General features: G+C 43.3%; 1 protein-coding gene across 2 annotated transcripts in view; it reads left to right on the top strand.

The window, feature by feature from the left end:
* The first annotated feature begins 5178 nt into the window (after positions 1-5178).
* LOC144000364 (uromodulin-like) overlaps positions 5179-19982 on the top strand; it is a 100373-nt gene continuing 85569 nt past the window's right edge. For both annotated transcript variants that reach the window (XM_077494159.1, XM_077494158.1), the window contains exons 1-3: positions 5179-5334; positions 10685-10714; positions 18861-19004. In XM_077494159.1, coding sequence (XP_077350285.1) covers positions 5271-5334; positions 10685-10714; positions 18861-19004 — 238 coding nt within the window. In that variant the 5' untranslated portion in view covers positions 5179-5270. The remainder of the gene's footprint in view (positions 5335-10684; positions 10715-18860; positions 19005-19982) is intronic.

The following is a 19982-nucleotide window of genomic DNA, read 5'->3' as shown; positions in this document are numbered from 1 at the left end:
CCTCCCCTATATAACCCCTCCCATATGGGAGGCACCTCAGTTTTTTCGCCAGTGTCTAAGGTGGTTGGTCACGTAAAACATGTGCTATGAAGAAAGCTCTATGCAGGTCCCTGCAGGGGTCTAATGGCTATGATAACCGGATCCATATCTCGGGCCGATATTTGACTCCCAAGATGATATGGTACCCGGGCCTCGTCATCCGAAGAAACAAGGTTTTGCCTGTAAGTCCTCTCCTTTGGAAGACTGGGCTCTGGGAAAATCAGACTTGGTGTACTATTAAAACAGTGGCACGAAAGTTTCTGGCAGAGTCTTTTACAAGGTCCAGGTAAGAGGTTCCTCTGAGAAGGAACCCAAAAAATCCTGAAGGTTGGCACAACGCTACCCACCGCGATGGGTGAAGATTGGAAACTGTCTGTTTTCAGCAGTTCCTGCGGGGACAGGTAAGAGAAGTTAATCCTATATAAATCATATATTATGGATTTCTTCATGTGAGTAGTTATATTTCTTACCTAGTGTCCGCCACTAGAGGGAGTAAAGAGCAGCCTGGTGTATACTTACATGCCTTTCCAGGATACACGCTCAGTGAAGCCAGTCTCCGGATGACTCACATCCTCCGCTGCAGGCTGTGCCACAAAAAGGGCTAAAAGAGAGGTCCCACGTAGTCTGGGGGGGGGGTCCCGCGCAGCTCAGTAGGTGGTCCTCTTCCTCCTACCCCTGTGGGTATTCGGCCTTACGTGTGTGGTGTTGATGTACCTTGTGGGGTTGGGTTTAGATGGTTCTGCTGTGCATATGTGTTGGATGGTCGTCCATTTTTCTATATAATGTGTCATTATAGCCCTTTAATGAATTTTATCATATTTACAATATGTTTTTTGTTCTTTCTTTTTCTTTTTCCTTCTAGAATTGTTGTTTCTCTTTAATGGTCATACCTTATTTCCCCTGAGGAAGCCATTTTTATGGAGAAACATGTAGGGAAGAATTGACCGGATAGCACATTAAGGCCACTACCACTCTGGCCCGATACATCACAAATTCTGTGCTACCTGGACAAAGGAGAGAGCTAAACCCTTATATTATTCTAATTTATGTATTATGTTATTCTGTGATATTTGTTCATGAATTAATAAACTTTGTATAATGAATTTGCGTTTTTAAACTACATTGTTTGTCAACTTTTTTTGAGGCACCGTGATAATCCCCTCACCTTTCTAAATCATTGCTTTTGTTGTAACCAATTTTTGGGATGGGGTGCCGTATCTGTAACGGACCCCTTGCCACATAACTTCCACAAAAAACCTTCCTTGATATCTATAACGTTTCCAATTGTTAATTGACAATTGTGTTTTTTGTAATTTCGACTGGTGACCGGCATTATGTTCGTATGTCATTCTGATGGTTCGTATGTCAATTTAATGGTTAAAATAATATTCTTCTATTTGTTAAAATTCCAGTTTTTCTTGGTCTTTTAATTGTTGTCCCTTGTTGGTAGACAATATATTGAATGTTTATTTTTAAACATCATATATTTCTTAATCCTTATCATGGGGATATTTTCGGATGTGTTAGTCATAGGGATGCTCATCATTTTTGGTGCAATCCCTTTGGATTCCACTAGGTGGCGCCAAAGCGGTCTACCTGACCCTTGTCCCTCTTAGTAGGGTTGCCTTTATTTTATTTAGGCTACATCCAATTGTGATATGCTATCTATTCTTGGTTTAGGTGTCCTTATTCGACTTGCCAATTGTTATTCATTAGGTACGGATGTTGTATAAATCCTTACGTCATTTCCGACAGTGGTTGTCTGATTTTGTGGTGACACTTCCAGGTTCAATGTTTTTACATCTCTTCCAGTTTGCCACCATCTTTTGAGTATCACTTCTGGTTGGCGTTCTCGCCGTACTGACATAATTTCCGGTGCAACCTCGGTTGCGCTATTTGACGGTCACTGAGCGTCCTCACCCTCAGATTTTGGTGCCAAAGTGGCCATTTAACTCGAGGGTGGAGGGGGGGGTATATAAACAGTCCATTTTTTTTGGTTCTCAATTGTGGTCCAGCATGGGAAGGAGAGAGATTTGTCTGTGAATTTCTGACCAAAGGTACCTTTACCATTGTTGAATAGTACCTTTGCTGTCTCTTTGGCTATTGGAATTTAATATTGATTGGGTTTATTATCTTTCAGATTCAGGGGTCATAATCTGACTTTTTGAAAGTTCAGAAATGAGTTCATCTTTTCTCTTTCATCGCCTTTATCCATTCCTTTGTGGAATTGGAGGTGAATAATCAACTTTCAAGCCTGTAATTAACCCTTTCTGGTTTAAATCTGATTGGGGATTGTTTGTTGCCCCATTGTCTAATTCTCCTCATAACTCCACCCTTTCGTTTTTTGGACCATTACCAGTAGCTGTACTCTAGACACATCCCCCTCTATGGCTTTTCCGGAGGATATGATTGTTCATATTCCCATGAGTCTGGAGCTTCAATTCATATGCAAATAGGTTTTAACATTCAGGTAATTATTGTGACCGTTCATGGCTTTGGTGTTATGCATTTTTCCAATCAATGAATGTCTTTTTAACTTATTAAATTTGTATTTGTACATCTTTGATGTTGCTGTGACTGTTGATTGTCCTATTTCTCAAAAAATGATGTAGTTCTCATTATGCCTGATATCAATTAAATCTCCTGAAGAAGCCAATTATCAAGGCAAAACATGTAGAAATGAAATCATTCAGCACATGTATCAGTACCGTAATATCAATATTTATTTTTTGTATGTCTGTTTTTATTGCTTGAATACATTTTCTAACTTAGCACCTTAAAAATCCCAAATACCTTTTCAAATTTAGCCTATACAAGACATGTTCAGTGCAGCCCACATTGCCTAAGCAACGTCCTTGCTCTCTGAGCTTCCGTTTGCCTGCTATTACGTATATTCAGTGTTTGACTTCCTGTGTTCTGGCTGTGCTTGCCTGCCACCCACCCTGACTTCCGTTTATTCCTGGATTTCCTTATATCTCTTGCATTTTGTAATCTGTAAACACGGGCGGGCTCCACAGCTGGGCATATCTAGGGGCCTCAACCTGGTTACAGCCTGCTGTAAGTCCATCCCCACCATCAAGGGCCCTAGTGAAGAGGCATGGTGAGACTCCCTGGGGAACCCCCAAGTTCGGCGATCCACACGGGCTCACTATCACAGACATCTGACAAATGGCCAACACACAATTTGGTGCCTCATATGTTAGACCTGTCCCTGGGTATGTACTGTATGACCCCCTGATTCCAGGAATTACACTTTTTTTTTCTTTATCAGCTCTAGTTTTTGAGATAATACTTTTCACTCTTTACTCAGTATGAAAGAAACATGTTCACATTTAGGCTGGGTTCACACCACAGCGATGCGGGAACGCCGCGAATCCGCGGCGTTTACCCGCATCGCATACCTCCCGCCGGCAGTTCACACTGCCCTATGCGAATGGCTGGGAGTGTCAATGCAATGTTAATGACACCCCCAGATCCGTCCGCATATCGCAGTGCGATCTGCACACTCGCACAGGAATCGGATCGCATGGTGTGAACCCCCATGCGATCCGATTCTGCTGCGGACCAAAAAAAGGGTCCTGTGCGAGTTTGCTGCAGGAGTGATGCGAATTCAGCCATACTATCTGTATGGCTGAACTCGCATCGCTACAGAGATCCGACGTGATTTGCACTGCAGTGCGGTGCGAATCACATCCGGATCTCCCCCCTGCAGCAGTGTGAACCCAGCCTTAAAGTAGAAGTAAACCCTCCTATCGTTTTCAGCCAAGGAAGCTGCTATCTTGGCCTTCCTTTAATCTTTAACTGCCCTGAAGCTGCACATGTGATCAGTTATGACACCGGCCATTGGATGGTTTGACAGTTTGGTTGAGAGCACAGCCAATGTGACAGTTAACATTTCCGGCATACCATGTTTTTTCAAACTGTTAGATCGATGGGTTTACTTCTGCTTTAAAAAAAGTGTAGAATTTGTACTTTATACTTGTCAATTGACTTATACACAGTACTGTAAAAACTAAATAAAAATATTTATAAAAAAAAAAAAAAAAAAGAAAAGTGTTTGCCCTTGTACACACGGTCAGACATTCTGCCAACCAAATCCGTCAGATTTTGTCCGTCGGATTTTCTCTGTCGGATTTTGTCCGAAACTGTTGCATACACATGGTCGGACTAAGTTGTCGAAAAATCCGATCACTCAGATTGTGATAACGTAATTTCGTTACGATGGGACTAAGTTCAGGCTAGTAGCCAATAGCTTTGATGTAGGAATTTGATCTGAGCATGCGTGGCACTTGGTCCGATCAAAATTCTCTACACATGATCGGAGTATGTCCGATCGAACCAGTTGGTCAGAAAATATTTCCAACAAGTTGGAAAATCGGGTCCGACGGATATTCCAACAGAATCAGTCCAATGCAGACCACACACAGTCCGATTATCTGACAAAACGGTACAGGACACATTCCAACGGATTCTCCGACCGTGTGTACAAGGGCTAACACTAAATCTGGCCATATATTGATCAAATCTTGGCCAGTTCACCTGGGAGATCGATTAAGATTTGAGCTATAGCTGCCAGCAGTGAGCATTGAATTCTGCTGGCCAGGAAGTCTCTTCACAGTCTTAACATAATATATATACATTTGACCATATCTAAGAAACTGGAGCTGATGCAGCCCATCCAATGAAATTTTCTGAATCAGTACCTCAAATAACCCCAAGGACAGGTCTAAAAATCAAGGCAGCAAGAATGTTTCTCTTTTGTTGGGCTGTGTAATCTGTGGATAGCCAGGCTACTCATCATTCATTCTGCAATAAATATCTGGGGTTATAGTATTAATGCATTGAAGAGCTTAACTGTAAAAATAAAGTTTGAATTTATGCTCATACTGCATACTGCGTATATAATATATGGCGATTCCCATTCATTAACTGCACCTTACAATAAAGAAAAAGGTCATTTACTGAAAATATGTATGTTATTTAACTTGAAGTCTCAAGGAGTGTTCAGTTATTCAATAAAAAAAAAGGTTTGTTGTAAAAATAGCCAACTATAAGGAAGTAAAATTTTACATATAAGGAATGTGTACCCAGAAGCATTTTATGTGTTTTCCTTCTGTGGAGAAACGTTATATAAGCACCGCAGCAAAGCTGACATCGCACTTGTGAAACAAACCATTGTTGGGAGAAGTTTGTGTTCATGAAGGATCGATAAAGAAAGGGGGATTCCAACAATGAGAAGCTGGAAGTCTCTTCTCTTCCTCCTGGTCCTGCTGTGTGTTCCTCATGGGATGGCTGGTGAGTAGATCCAGGTCAACTGATGTGGGTAGACCTGAGTGGGAGGTTTAGGACTGGTTTATAATCATAGTGAATGATGGAGGAGAGCAGACACCATATTGAGGACCTAGCTCAATTCCTCATTAATTAAAACATCTACATACCCAATAAGGAAGGTGGAGATCCTGCACTTAGAACATGTGAAAGGTGCATCACCATTCTCTCTTATATATAATTTGACGGTTTCCCAGAAAACTTAATACAATAACATATTCTGTATGAAAACACATAAACCAACCCAACGGATTTATTTAAATATATTAATAATATAAAAGAAAGTCTGAGCATGCAGTTGTCTTACAAGATAGTTCATAGCGTCTGGGGCCAAAGCAAAGGCAATTTTATAAAATACCTTCTTCAGCTCTGTGTATACAAAGAAAAAATGGGGAACCCAAGACCATAATGGAGACAGTATTACCATTACCTAAAATAAACCACAATGGCTCAAAAGCGATAAGGTACAGAGATGGACAAATTAAAGGTGAACAAAGCACCGGGACTAGAAGGTTTACACCTATGTGTCCTTAAAGAGCTGAACTCTGATTCAAAGCCATTTTTTTTCTAATTTTATAGTCTTTCAATGGCTGTCTTGGTACCAATAATTTGGCTCAAGGCCAGCGTGGTGCCTATATTAAAAAAATGGAGTGAAGTCTTTATCAAGTAACAACATGGGATGGCTGGTGAGTAGATCCAGGTCAACTGATGTGGGTAGACCTGAGTGGGAGGTTTAGGACTGGTCTATAATCCTAGTGAATGATGGAGGAGAGCAGACACCATATTGAGGACCTAGCTCAATTCCTCATTAATTAAAACATCTACATACCCAATAGGGAAGGTGGAGATCCTGCACTTAGAACATGTGAAAGGTGCATCACAATTCTCTCTTATATATAATTTGACGGGTTCCCAGAAAACTTAATACAATAACATATTCTGTATGAAAACACATAAACTAACAAAACGGATTTATTTAAATATATTAATAATATAAAAGAAAGTCTGAGCATGCAGTTGTCTTACAAGATAGTTCATAGCGTCTGGGGCCAAAGCAAAGGCAATTTTATAAAATACTTTCTTCAGCTCTGTGTATACAAAGAAAAATTAGGAACTCAAGACCATAATGGAGACAGTATTACCACTATCTAAAATAAACTACAATGGCTCAAAAGCGATAAGGTACAGAGATGGACAAATTAAAGGTGAACAAAGCACCGGGACTAGAAGGTTTACACCCATGTGTTCTTAAAGAGCTGAACTCTGATTCAAAGCCATTTTTTTTCTAATTTGATAATCTTTCAATGGCTGTCTTGGTACCAATAATTTGGCTCAAGGCCAGTGTGGTGCCTATATTTAAAAAAATGGAGTGAAGTCTTTATCAAGTAACAACAGACCAGTTAGTTTAAATACACATAACATATCAGTGCTCAAGTATTGAAGGATACAGATTTGGGACACTGGGCTGCAGAGTTTTCCTTCTCCAATACTGTTTAGAACTTACGGTGTGTAGGAATCACTCAAGGCCTCGCTGCTCTCTTCTGACTGAGGTTATCTTTGATACTATAGGAACAGAGAGAAAAGAGAACACACAAGCCCAGTTCAAAACCTGCTAACACCATTCAGTTGTTAACCTTTTTTATCGAAATGCTCACAAAAGAGGTAAAGCCATCACATCCTAGGTACAGGGGGCTTTCACATCCTCAGAGACTGAATGTATGATAAGACGACTTCTCCAATACATAAAGTGAAATGTAGAAGGTGAGGGCTTTCTAACACATTATGGTGTCAAGGTCAGACCTTCTTCCTCAGAACTAACTTCTATTGCCTGGAAGATACTCAAGATCTTGATTTTATAAAAAGGCTAATTGCTTCATTCAATGGGGGGGGTGTATAATGTAAAAGGGGGACTGTAAATGTAAATGGTCTGTGTAATATAATGGAGGGTCTGTGTAATGTAAATAGGGGCTGCGTAATGAGAAGGGGGGCTGTGTGATATAAAGGGGCTTTGGAATGTGCAATGGGGAGCTGTGGAATGTAAAGCGGGCTGTGCCATTTAATATTTACTGTAAATAGATACTGTTGTCTGTTTTGTTCAAACTTTGCTACATGCAGGGAGTGGCCCTTTTTTTTTTTCAGAGCAGATAAAAAAAAAGGATTTGGGGGGCCCCACGCTTTTTTTTTTTTTTTGCATGACGTTCCCCTTATAAATCCATACCCAGATTAGATGGGTCTGGTATTGCTTTTAGGGGAGATAATACACAGTTTTTTGTGTGAGTCCCTGTAAAAATCTATACCATATATAAAGTATGAGGTATGGATTTGGGGGTTATACTTTTTTTTTCCCAGCAAAGTGACAGAAAATAAAACATTTGCTGCTAATTTACTTTTTTCCAGTTCCAAGTTTTTTATGGCATGGAGACCCTCCAAAATGCATTCCAGACTCTCATCATTGATGGCGTGGGATTGGTTTGTATTCTTGGGGGATCTCTGCATGCATGAAAGTATATATTTTTTCTTTGCAAATTTCACTTTTGCAGTAGTACTTCGTATATCGTCCTGGGGATTTAAATGAGGTGAACGCGGTTATCCAACAATTGACAGAGTAAATGCAGTCTCAAAATGTATTACAATTGTCATGGGAACATAAACAACATGAATTATAGCCAAGCCACTGAAATGATACATACAGTAAAAAATGTCATTATGCATATCATGGTATAAAATGTAAATTGAAAAGTGCACAGGCATGAAAAGTATCCCAATGCGTTTCGCAAGACCAAGCTTGCTTTATCAGGGGTAGATGCGTGTGTAGTACATCTGTAGGGGGTATAATGAACCAATTAAGGCCCCATTCACACCTGAGCGTAGCGTTTTCAAGCAGAAAATCACGAGAATTTACAGCGATTTTGCTGCGTTTTTGGCGGCGGTTTTTACCGCGATTTCGCTGCGTTTTTTATGGCGTTTTGCCGCAATTTTGTGCAGGGCAAAAGGTCACCAATGTAAAAAGAAGAAAAATGCCCAAATCTGCTCGATTTGAGTGACAAAAAAAGGTCCGGAACTTGTTTGAGCTTCAGGCGTTCGGCTTCAGGTGACATGGAGTGGAGATGTGAACCATCTCCATTGAGAATAATAGATTTTTTTTTCCCCTCTAGCGTTTTGTAGCTTCAGGCTGCAAGCTAAAAAATGCTCAGGTGTGAATGGGGCCTAAGTATCAACACAGAGATAAGTGGGGTCCAAAATGCATGGCCCTATACTCACCAAAGGCTGGATCAGACTACCAAATGCTGAATACCCAGAGACGACAATAATGAGCATCCGGCTCGGGAGCTGAGGAGGCAGAGGAAAAATCAACCCATAAAGTATACAATATACTGAAAAAAAATATATATATATACATATGAACCAATGTTGTTCAAAACTAGATAGACTTGAAAACTCGGAGACAGTGAAATAAATAAGATGAATGTGTAATGGTGTGTGCTTGAATGAACCATGTGAGTGAACATAATAATGTGCGAGACAATGTATATGGCAGACCATGCTAAAGTTAAGTGCTCAAACGTGAAGGGAGTGAATGGATGATTAGCATCCATCAAGGACTCATTTTTGCCACCCCTGGGTATTCAGCATTTGGTAGTCTGATCCAGCCTTTGGTGAGTATAGGGCCATGTGTTTTGGACCCACTTATCTCTGTGTTGATACTTGTTTGGTTCATTATGCCCCCTACAGATGTACTACACATGCATCGACCCCTGATGAAGCGAGCATGGTCTTGCGAAATGCATTGGGGTACTTTTCATGCCTGTGTACTTTGCAATCTACATTTTATACCATGATACATGTAATGACTAGGGATGACCCGAACACCCTCCTGTATGGTTTGCAGCAGAACATGCAAAAAATTTGTTCGAACGTGCGAACACCGTTAAAGTCTATGGGACACGAACATGAAAAATCAAAAGTGATCATTTTAAAGGCTTATATGCGAGTTATTGTCATAAAAAGGGTTTGGGGACCCGGGTCCTGCCCCAGGGGACATGTATCAATTAAAAATGGCCGTTTTTTTCGGGAGCAGTGATTTTAATAATGCTTAAAGGGAAACAATAAAAGTGTAATATTCCTATAAATTTCATACCTGGGGGGTGTCTATAGTATGCCTGTAAAGGGGAGCATGTTTCTGTGTTTAGAACAGTCTGACAGCAAAATTACATTTCTAAAGGAAAAAAAGTCATTTAAAAGTACTTGTGGCTACAATGAATTTTCGGGTCTCGGCAATACAGATAAAAGCTCATTGATAAAAACAGCATGGAGATTCCCCCACAGGTGAACCCCTAAGTAAAAAAAAAAAAAAACAATGTGTGAGGGTCCCCCCAAATTCCATACCAGGCCCTTCAGGTCTGGTATGGATATTAAGGGGAACCCCATGCCAAAATGTAAAAAAAAAAAAATGGCGTGGGGGTCCCCCCAAAAATCCATACCACCAGACCCTTATCCAAGCGCGCAACCTGGCAGGCCACAGGAAAAGAGGGGGGACGAGAGAGCACCCCCCTGCTGAACCGTACCAGGCCACATGCCCTTAACATTGGGAGGGTGCTTTGGGGTAGCCTCCCCAAAGCACCTTGTCCCCATGTTGATGGGGAGAAGGGCCTCATCCCCACAAACCTTGCCCGGTGGTTGTGGGGGTCTGCAGGCGGGGGGCTTATCGGAATATGTATAATGTATTTAGTTGCATATATTGGTATGGAAGTGTTTTGCTGGGGACACCAGACCTTTTCCGTTTTGTCTAGTACTTTGTATACATTTTAGAGATGTACACCTTCCCTGGAAGGTTTATGGAATCCCCCAAGCAGGCTTGCATTTTAGCCTTGAAAATGGGAATAATTGATTTTACATTGACTTAAATGGGGTCTGAATTCAGCATTATTGTCACATGTTGGCCAAACATCCCATGAGCTACATTGAGCCCACCCCTGCTTACTAGGCATGAACGTTATCGAGGCTGAATTGACACAACCCATATACAGAGCCCACATCTCAACACCTTCATAACTCATCCATTTTCTTTTTGTAGGTCCAAAACATTGTGCAACTTGTTTAAAAATAAAAACATACCAGAGAAGGAAAAAAGTTATCTATCTATATATACTATATACAGTATATACTCTTATATTGTATACTATAATGTATATCTTATATATGCACTTACTATGGCGGGAGGGGAGTTGACTTTAAGCCAACAGAACAATTGAAGCTCCTTTTTGTAGAGAAGAATGCTTTGTGTGGATCTGATATGTTATTGTTTCCTTTTCTTCAGGTACTGATGGCCACCACTGTACACAGAGAGGTAAGTCACCAAGTGAGAAATCTCTAATAGAAGAACTCAATTAATTAATCCTTTTTTTTTTTTTTTTTTACATAATTTTATGTATTTTGGTTGAAGTAAGCAAAAATATCAACATTCTTCCTTTTTCACTTTTTGGGTACACAAACCAATCTATCTATAGACTATCTGGAGTCTATCTGGAGTAGGAATTGACCATTGCAGGGCTTACAAAGACATGTGATCTCATGAGAGCCTATCACTGGGGTTGATTTACTAAAGGAGTAGAGGAGTAGAGAATGCAAATAAATGTTCATTTAGTTTAGCGAATCAGGTGATGATGTCTTCACTTTAATCATCCAATCATGTGCAAGTACAATTATCTAAGGCACACTTTAATACAGTTATGGAATCACAAATACATTATTAATGTAGTTATTTTTAAAGCAAGCAGTGAAGGTACCTGAATTTAACTTGGCAAGAGTCTCTCTGAGTCCCCTGTACAGCAGAGCCCAGGTTGGGAGATGGAGAAGCAGCCCATAGAGCCAATCCAGTGCAGTGCATGGAGCATACTGATAGGAGGAGAGAGAAGAGTCACAGAGAGATTTGTGTGATGCTTCTCCTTCACTGTCCAGTCACGGTGGGCTCAATTCTCAAAGCGGTATCTACCACTCTAAGAACTGCGCTAAAATACCTGCTAGAGTTTTTTAAACTTTTTTTTCAATTCACATTTTTTTTTTTTTTTACTAAAAGTATGAGCTATTTTTGAAGAGATTTAGCATTTTAGTAGTGAAAACTAGCTGTATTTTATTGTCCAATAAAAGAGAAAAAATCCAACAGTGATGCCCATCAATGCCATCTATCAGTGCCCATCAATGCCATCTATCAGTGCCCATCAATGCCATCTATCAGTGCCCATCAATGCCACCTATCAGTGCCCATCAGTGCCGCCTTTCAGTGCCCATCAGTGCCGCCAGTCAATGCCCATCAGTGCGCCTATCAGTCCCTATCTGTGCTGCCTTATCAGTGCCCATCAGTGCCACCTCTGTTGTGCCCATCAGTGAAGGAGAATACTTACACATTTACATTTTATAACAGAAAGTGAGAAAAACTTTTTTTTCAAAATGTTCGGTATTTTCGGTGACCAAATACCACCAAAAGAAAGCTCTATGTGTGGGAACAAAATGATAAAATAATGTTGTTTGGGTACAGTGTTGCATGACCGGGCAATTGTCATTTAAAAAGCCACAGCACTGAAAATTGGCTTGGGCAGGAAGGGTGGACAGTGCCCGGTATTGAAGGGGTTAAAAAAAGGATTTTTCAAATGTTTGTGTGTTTACTTACTCTGGTGAATATTTAAAATGAGTCGGGGTCCTGTATACTTTTTACCTATTCACCGAGGGGCTAGATATTTGTGGACCCCTTATCTTTAACCATTTAAGGATCAGGATTTTTCTGGCACTTTTTGTTTACATGTAATAATGAGGTATTTTTTTGCTACAAAATGTTTTAATTACTATTTTTTTTTTCTACACTGTTGCTTTATTTTTCCTGACAGACTCCATGGCAGCAACGTGTGGGTTAAGTCCCGCCTCCACTACCCATAGGACACTACTCCCATAAATCTTTGCTCCCTGCCCCTGGCCGTGTTCTTTTTTTGTCCTCCTCCGAAGGACCCAGAGGTGGTCTTTCTACCTGAAGATTTATCATCCCCACGATCGAGGTCGGCCGGTCTGCGACTCTGGGTCTGGAAAGTCGCATTACTCCGCTAAGCCCTAGCTATTAGCAGGGTATGGAGTGGGCAGTGGAAGAGGCGCTGTCAAGAAGCCCATGTCCTGGCCACTGGCAGGCAGGCTGCGCATTGGTCGGATAGCCAGCTATTAGCAGGTGACCTGTTTTGCCCCCTGGAAAGTCCGGTGTCATCTTACCTTATCTTCGGCCGAGTGATCGATCGTGGTGGGAGTGGTGAGAGGTTCTAAAAGTTCTTTATGGCAGCAGTTTTTGTATTTTATTATCTGTCTTCGTTTGTTTCTGTTTGTTTGTATGTGCAGGCATGGCGGCTGGTTCTTCCGCGTTCCAGCCGCCGTTCTACTTCCGGGTTTGCGTTTTCAGCCGTACTGCGCATGCGCGAACGCGGTTGAGATCGAGACTTGGTTTCGCGCATGCGCAATAGCGGCAAATTGCCGCTGTTTCGCGCATGCCCACAGGCACGGCGGTGACGTCACAGGGGCGGGCTATTTAAATGTGGAATTTGTCTGCAAGCTTTGGGAATGCTTTCGGGCTGTTGCGGTGACTTCCCCCTGCCTCTGTGTTGCATCCACTGGTAAGTGGCATTCTGGGATAGGGAGGCTATCCCTTCCCTGTCCCTTGCACTGATCCCTTGTCATCTTTTCAGCGCGTATGGATATCGCTGAGGACATGGATTCCTTACCGCCTGTTTGTGGCCAGCCCTCTCATAAAAGGTATTTCTAATGATCTCCTGAAGGTCTGGTGGGGGAGGGGTATTTATCTGTTAGCTCTGTCCTGATGTCTTGTCTCTTGTGGTTTCTTGTCTTGTTCCTTTTTCAGCCCTTCCAGGTCAGAACAGCATCGCAGCTCTCATAGAGGGAGCGACTCCTCCAAGTCGCATCACCGGCACTCCTCTTCCAAATCTAAACATTATGGTTCCTCCTCAAGATCAGGACACCATAGTGAAGAAAGATCGCACTCCTCGAGGACTCAATCTAGTCACTCAGCTAGTGCCTGTTGGGGGTGCAGAGCTCTTGTACCGGCAGGAAAATCTTTATGCGACCCTTGCTACGCCAAGGCTTCCAATGAAAGGGGTGACGCGGATCAACAACTTAAAACCCTGGTGGAAAAAGTTGTTAAGGAGTCCCTCAGAAATATTGAGGGCCAGTCCTATGCTCCCCCGGCAGAGCCGCCACTTTCTCCAGGAAGGGAGACTCAGCTGCAGGATACTTGGGAATCCTCTGCGCATAGCCACCCCTCAGCTGCCATATCTGACAGTGACTCTGATGAAAGTGATCCCTGTGTGGGCTTTGATTTCGCTCTACTGCCTCCTCTGGTCAGAGCTGTTAAAGAGACACTGAACTGGGAAGATTCTGTGGCTGCTCCTTCCAAACAAAGAAAATTATTTAAGCAATTAAAGAAGGAACGGATTAATTTTCCTTTTATCTCTGAGCTAGGTGAGATTATCACAGATGAATGGGGCAAGGTGGAGAAGAAAAATTCCATGCTATCAAAGGTTTCGAAACTCTATCCTTTCAATGAAGAAGAGGTGAAGCATTTGGAGTCAGCGCCATTGGTAGACGCAGCAGTCATGAGGCTGGTGAAACATGTCACACTTCCCTTAGAGGATACTGTGTCTTTTAAGGACGTTCTGGACAGACGAATTGATGCTGATTTGAAGAGAGTGTATCTCACAGCAGGAATGGCCTGTAAGCCAGCGCTAGCTCTGGCCGCTATGTCCAAAGCAATGGAGATATGGACAGATAGTGTAGATGAGACACTTAGAAATATCTCTGAAGATACAGCTAAGAGCTCGCCTATCCAAGAGCTTAGGCTGGCCTCCGCCTTTCTTGGGGAGGCCTCTATCGACATTATACGCATGGTGGCTCGGGTGATGCTTTCTTCTGTTACGGCTAAACGGGCTCTTTGGCTCCGCCCCTGGCTGGCAGACCCAGCCTCAAAACAAGTATGGTGCCGCATCCCCTTTGAAGGGTCCTCCCTTTTCGGCAATAAGTTGGATGAGGCTATTACCCGAGCCACTGGTGGGAAGTCGGGGTTCCTCCCCCAGGACCGGCGTTTGCAAGCCCAGAGAAGGTCTTTTCCAAAGAGACAGTACCAGGAACGAGCCAGGGAAGCTCGCAGTTACAGACCAGGCCGTGAATTTTCCAGGTCCTGGAAATCAAGACAATCCTCTTTTAAAAAATCTACAAAAAGTGATTTGAAGGGAGAGAGGGAACCAACTAAATCCTTTTGAGGTTGGGCCCGCTCAGACAGGGCAGGTGGGGGCTCGTCTTTTCCACTTTCGCCATGTCTGGGCGGCCTCGATCCAAGACTTCTGGACCATCAAGACCGTCTCCTCAGGTCATGTTTGGACCTTCAAGGAATCTCCCAGACTCAGATGGGTCCCCACCTCTCTCCCGGCTTCAGACGAAAAAAGGCCAATTCTTCTAGCCTACGTGGAATCTTTGTTGGCTCAAGGCGCCATTATCCATGTTCCAGTCATTCAGCGAGGCATGGGAATCTACTCTCCTTTGTTTATGGTCCGGAAAAAGAGCGGGGCCTGGAGGCCGGTCATAGATCTAACTCACTTGAACAGTTTTATCAAAAAAGAAAAATTCAAGATGGAGTCTTTATCCACAATTCAACAATCTGTCCAAGCAGGGGACTGGATGGTCTCCATAGACCTCAAGGACGCCTATTTTCATGTCCCAGTTGCAGAAAATTACCAACAGTATCTCCGCTTCTCCGTGGGCGAAAGCCATTTTCAATTTACTTGCCTTCCCTTCGGGCTATCAACTTCTCCTCGTGTATTTTCAAAAGTACTGTTGGCAGTGGTAGCTCTTCTGAGAACCAAAGGGATTCGTCTACATCACTACCTAGATGACCTTCTGTTGTTGGCTCAAGACAAGGATCAACTTCTGGTACACAGAAAGCAGGTCATCTCCACCCTACAGGAATTCGGGTGGATCTTGAACTTGGAGAAGAGCCAGCTGGTCCCATCTCAGCGGCTGGTGTTCTTAGGGGCCCTTTTCAACACTGTCAGAGGCACCATCTCATTACCAGAAGAGAAGTTGTCAGTGGTCAGGGACAGAATCCGTCCAGCCCTCTCTGCCTCTCATCTCCAGGCTCTCCAGTGCTTGAAAATTATAGGCACTATGGTAGCGACAATCCCGATGGTGAGGTGGTCACAGTGGAAGATGAGGCCCTTTCAGAAGGGTTTCCTTCATCAATGGTCAGGCAGCAAAACCCAGCTGATTCGGATCACCTTATCCATGAGGAATTCCCTTCTGTGGTGGCTCCAACAGGAAAATCTCTGCAACTGCCATTCCATTCTCCCCATCTCATGGGTCACCATAACAACAGATGCCAGCAACAGGGGTTGGGGCGCCCACTGTCTGGCGGAAGTGGCTCAGGGCACCTGGATTCTCCCCTCCAGAGGGACGGTGTCGAACATCCTGGAGTTAAGGGCAGCCTTTCAAGCTCTGCTAGCCTTTCGGCATCTGATTTCAGGAGCCTCGGTCTCACTCAGGCTAGACAATACCACAGCAGTGGCGTACATAAGAAGGCAAGGGGGTACCCGAAGTCTATCCCTTCTCCAGGAGGTGGAACCGATCATGACCTGGGCTCAGAGGAACCTGAAGGATCTGACAGCATCTTATGTCCCAGGGATTCAGAACGTTCAGGCAGACTTTCTTTCCCGGATACTTCTGGACAACAACGAGTGGTCTCTCCACGAGGAAGTGTTCAACTGGATCCTGACAATGGGGTTCTCCCCAGAAGTCGACCTGTTTGCCTCCCCTTGCAACAAAAAACTGGAGAAGTATTATTCAAGGTACAGGGATCCTCAAGCCTACGGGGTGGATGCCTTGACAGAGAAATGGTGGTTCCACAAGGCCTATGCCTTTCCCCCAACTCCTATTATTCATCAGTTCCTGAGGAGACTCAGGTCAGAGACAGCAGAAGTGATAGCCATAATTCCCTATTGGCCCAACAGACCCTGGTTTCCGCTTCTGATGCTCCTCAGTGTCAGGGATCCAATTCCTTTACCATCCAGGCCAGACCTTCTGTCTCAAGGGTCGAGATTACATCCTTGCCCGGATCACCTGCGCCTAAAGGCTTGGTTTTTGAAAGGGGACGGTTGAAGGCTTTAGGCTGTCCTGAAGAAGTCATTCCCACTCTTCTTAGTGCTCGAAGAAGCAGTACTAACCGGGTATATGAGAGAATTTGGGCGAAGTTTGCAGATCACTTGTCTTCAAGGTCCAGTTCCTGTAATACCCTGACAGTCCGGGACGTCTTAAGCTTCTTGCAATCAGGATTGGATATCTCCCTTTCGGTTAGTTCTCTCCGGGTCCAGGTTTCAGCAATTTCAGCTTTTTCTGGAGTCGCATGGGCCAATCATCCCTTGGTCCAACAATTCTTCAAAGGAGCAGTCAGGCTTAGGCCACAAAGGAAGCCTAGATTCCCCAAATGGGACCTTCCATTGGTTCTAGATTTCTTCTCTCAACTTGACAGAACACTCTCAATCAGAGAATTAACCCTTAAAACATCTTTTCTGGTAGCCATAACTTCGGCGAAGAGAATCTCCGAAATTCAGTCTCTAGGTACAAAGGAACCTTTTCTCACCTTCTTTCCAGATAGGGTAGTCCTAATTCCGATGTTGGGGACAAACCCCAAGGTGACCTCTGTTTTCCATGAAAACCAGGAAATCACTCTTCCTACCTTCAATTCTGCTGGAAGTCAAGATCCACATCCACTCGATTTGGGAGTTACTCTAAAACAATATCTGGATATTACAGCTTCTTTTCGTCAATCTGACTTCCTCTTTGTACTATTTAACGGGAAAAGTAGAGGCGCCAAGGCCTCCGTTAGATCCATCGCTGCTTGGGTGGTTCAGGCAATTCAATGGGCTTATAGAGAGAAGGGCTTGGCTCCTCCTGAGGCGGTTACAGCTCACTCTACCAGAAGTCTCTCAACCTCATGGGCAGCTTCGCGCCACGTTGCACCTGATGTAATCTGCAGAGCGGCCTCCTGGTCTTCTATTCATACTTTCATGTCTCACTATTGTGTTGAGCCAGCTTCTTTATCCTCTGTTGATTTTGGTTTGAAAGTCCTGTCGGCCGACAGTGTTAAATAAATCTTTTGTTCAGCATTTTTGCCCACCCGGGTGTGTTTGGCGAGTTATTTCCCACACGTTGCTGCCATGGAGTCTGTCAGGAAAATGGAAAATTCCTATCAAAATACTTACCGTAATTTTCCTTTCCTGATGGACTCCATGGCAGCAGGAGTTCCCTCCCAAATGGCTGGAGTAGGCTAGTTACCGAACACGGCCAGGGGCAGGGAGCAAAGATTTATGGGAGTAGTGTCCTATGGGTAGTGGAGGCGGGACTTAACCCACACGTTGCTGCCATGGAGTCCATCAGGAAAGGAAAATTACGGTAAGTATTTTGATAGGAATTTTCCATTATTTTTTGGTCACACACATATTATATATATATATATTGCTTTTGTTGCTGTCACAAGCAATGCAATGTAAACATTCCTTGTGACAGCAATAGACATGTGACAGGTACCCTTTATGGAGGGATCTGCGGTCAATAAGTCCCCAAATCCCTCCTCTGCACCTAAAAGAATTCAAAACACCAAAATTGTTTTTTTAATGCTTTTAATTTTTTTTAGAATGGCGGCGATGACATCCGGGTAATCCAGATGTGATGTCAGGTCATCGCTTCTGGGTTACCATAGCAGGGAACCGATCAAAACCAATCCCGGCTTTGGGTGTCAGACTAGTCTTTGGATGTGCTGGCTGGTGGCTTGGACCTGAGCAAACCGTGGAAGGACATCCCATCCTACTGCTTGTAATAACGATCTAACCAACTAGTCACTCCAGTTGCTATTACAAGAGAACCAACTTCCGGCTCTAAAAAATGGCACGGGGGTGATGCCCGCAGCTGCATATCATCCCGCTACAACCACCTGAAGACCAATGGCATACCAGGTACATGACTGGGGCTTCCAGATTACAATAAGTCCCCCCACAACCCCATGACTGCTGTGCCAGACAAAAACATTTTTGCATTGGTGCAGAAGACAGTGCCCACCCCCCTCCCATGCCCCTTTTTACCAAACCTTTGCCTATTAGACTTGAAAATGGAGAAATTTGAAATGTCAGATTTAGCCCCGGAGTACAAATCAGTCAATAGGAAGATCATTTTATATAGAAATTGTCAGATCTCATCAACTTCTCTACTGCAGATCTGTCTAAGCAGTAAAAGAGAACATGTCACCGCCATCCTGACCTGACGTAAAACTCCATCAACATCCATTTTCCAAATTCATCACCAAAATAGACGGAGAGATTTTGTTACATTATTACCAGTGATCATTAATGTGTTTAATAAAATATCAATAGAACGTTGTTTTATCTGATCGATTTGTGTTACAGAGGGGACCTCACTTACTGTACTGATGGATGCATATATTACGTATTGGGGTCATTCATACTACTTGGAGAAAGCTCTGAATTCTCTACCAGGCAGATTCCCCTGTGTCACCCGGCAATATACTACAGTAACCCTGGACTATGGAGGTAAGTACAAACATCTGTACTTTACTTGTTTCAATGTAACATTTTCATTTCTAAGCAATGTTTCATTTTGTTGAAATGATTTCACTGGTATCTGTCTATGAGTGCAGTCAGGCTGACCATTGAGGTGAATTTCACAAAATGTCCATCTGACCTCAACCTGACATGGACTCCTTCACTCTCTGCACTGCACTGAGGCTCATCTCTTCCCCCTCCATCCCGGCACCAATGTTCCGGTTTTCATTTGCTGTTCCTGAACCTACACTCACTTTTTTTACTCTCCACCCCTGAATTCCATTACTTCCTGCACTCTACATGCAATGATCAGTGGGATGTCTAATGCCGCGTACACACGATCGCACATTCCGACAATCCATGGGATTTTTTCTAACAGATGTTGGCTCAAACTTGTCTTGCATACACACGGTGGCACAAAGTTGTCAGAATTTCTGAACGCCAAGAACATGGTGACGTACAACATGTACGACGAGCCGAGAAAAATGAAGTTCAATAGCCAGAGCGGCTCTTCTGCTTGATTCCAAGCATGTGTGGAACTTTGTGCGTCGGAATTGTGTACACACAATCGGAATTAACGCAAATGGATTTTGTTTGCAAGGCAGGGAGTGAGAACCAGCACACTGCTTAGTAAAACAGCACACAGTCAACACACAACATATTTTTAGGCACGAATATAACCTTTTAATCACTCTAGATGTTGACTCCTTCCCTGCCAGTGTCATTAGTACAGTGACAGTAAGTATTATTAGCACTGATCACTGTATTAGTGTCATTGGTGATGTCACTGGCAGTTAGTCTTTCCTCCCCTCATGTCAGTTAGTGTCAGATTGCCCGCCAGAGCTCTGTCAATGTAAAGCACATCCCTTAGTGAAAGCACCTCATAGCTCACACATAAACACTCATTAGGCACACATTTAACCCTTTGATGACCCTAGATGTTTAATCCACTCCCAGCCAGTGTCA

This window comes from Lithobates pipiens, unplaced genomic scaffold (genome assembly GCF_037356315.1).
Source record: "Lithobates pipiens isolate NorthernLeopardFrog02 unplaced genomic scaffold, aLitPip1_a1.2 Scaffold_22, whole genome shotgun sequence".
Classification (NCBI taxonomy): domain Eukaryota; kingdom Metazoa; phylum Chordata; class Amphibia; order Anura; family Ranidae; genus Lithobates; species Lithobates pipiens.
Note: the sequence above shows the minus strand (reverse complement) of the source record. Positions and strands in the feature narration are given on the sequence as shown.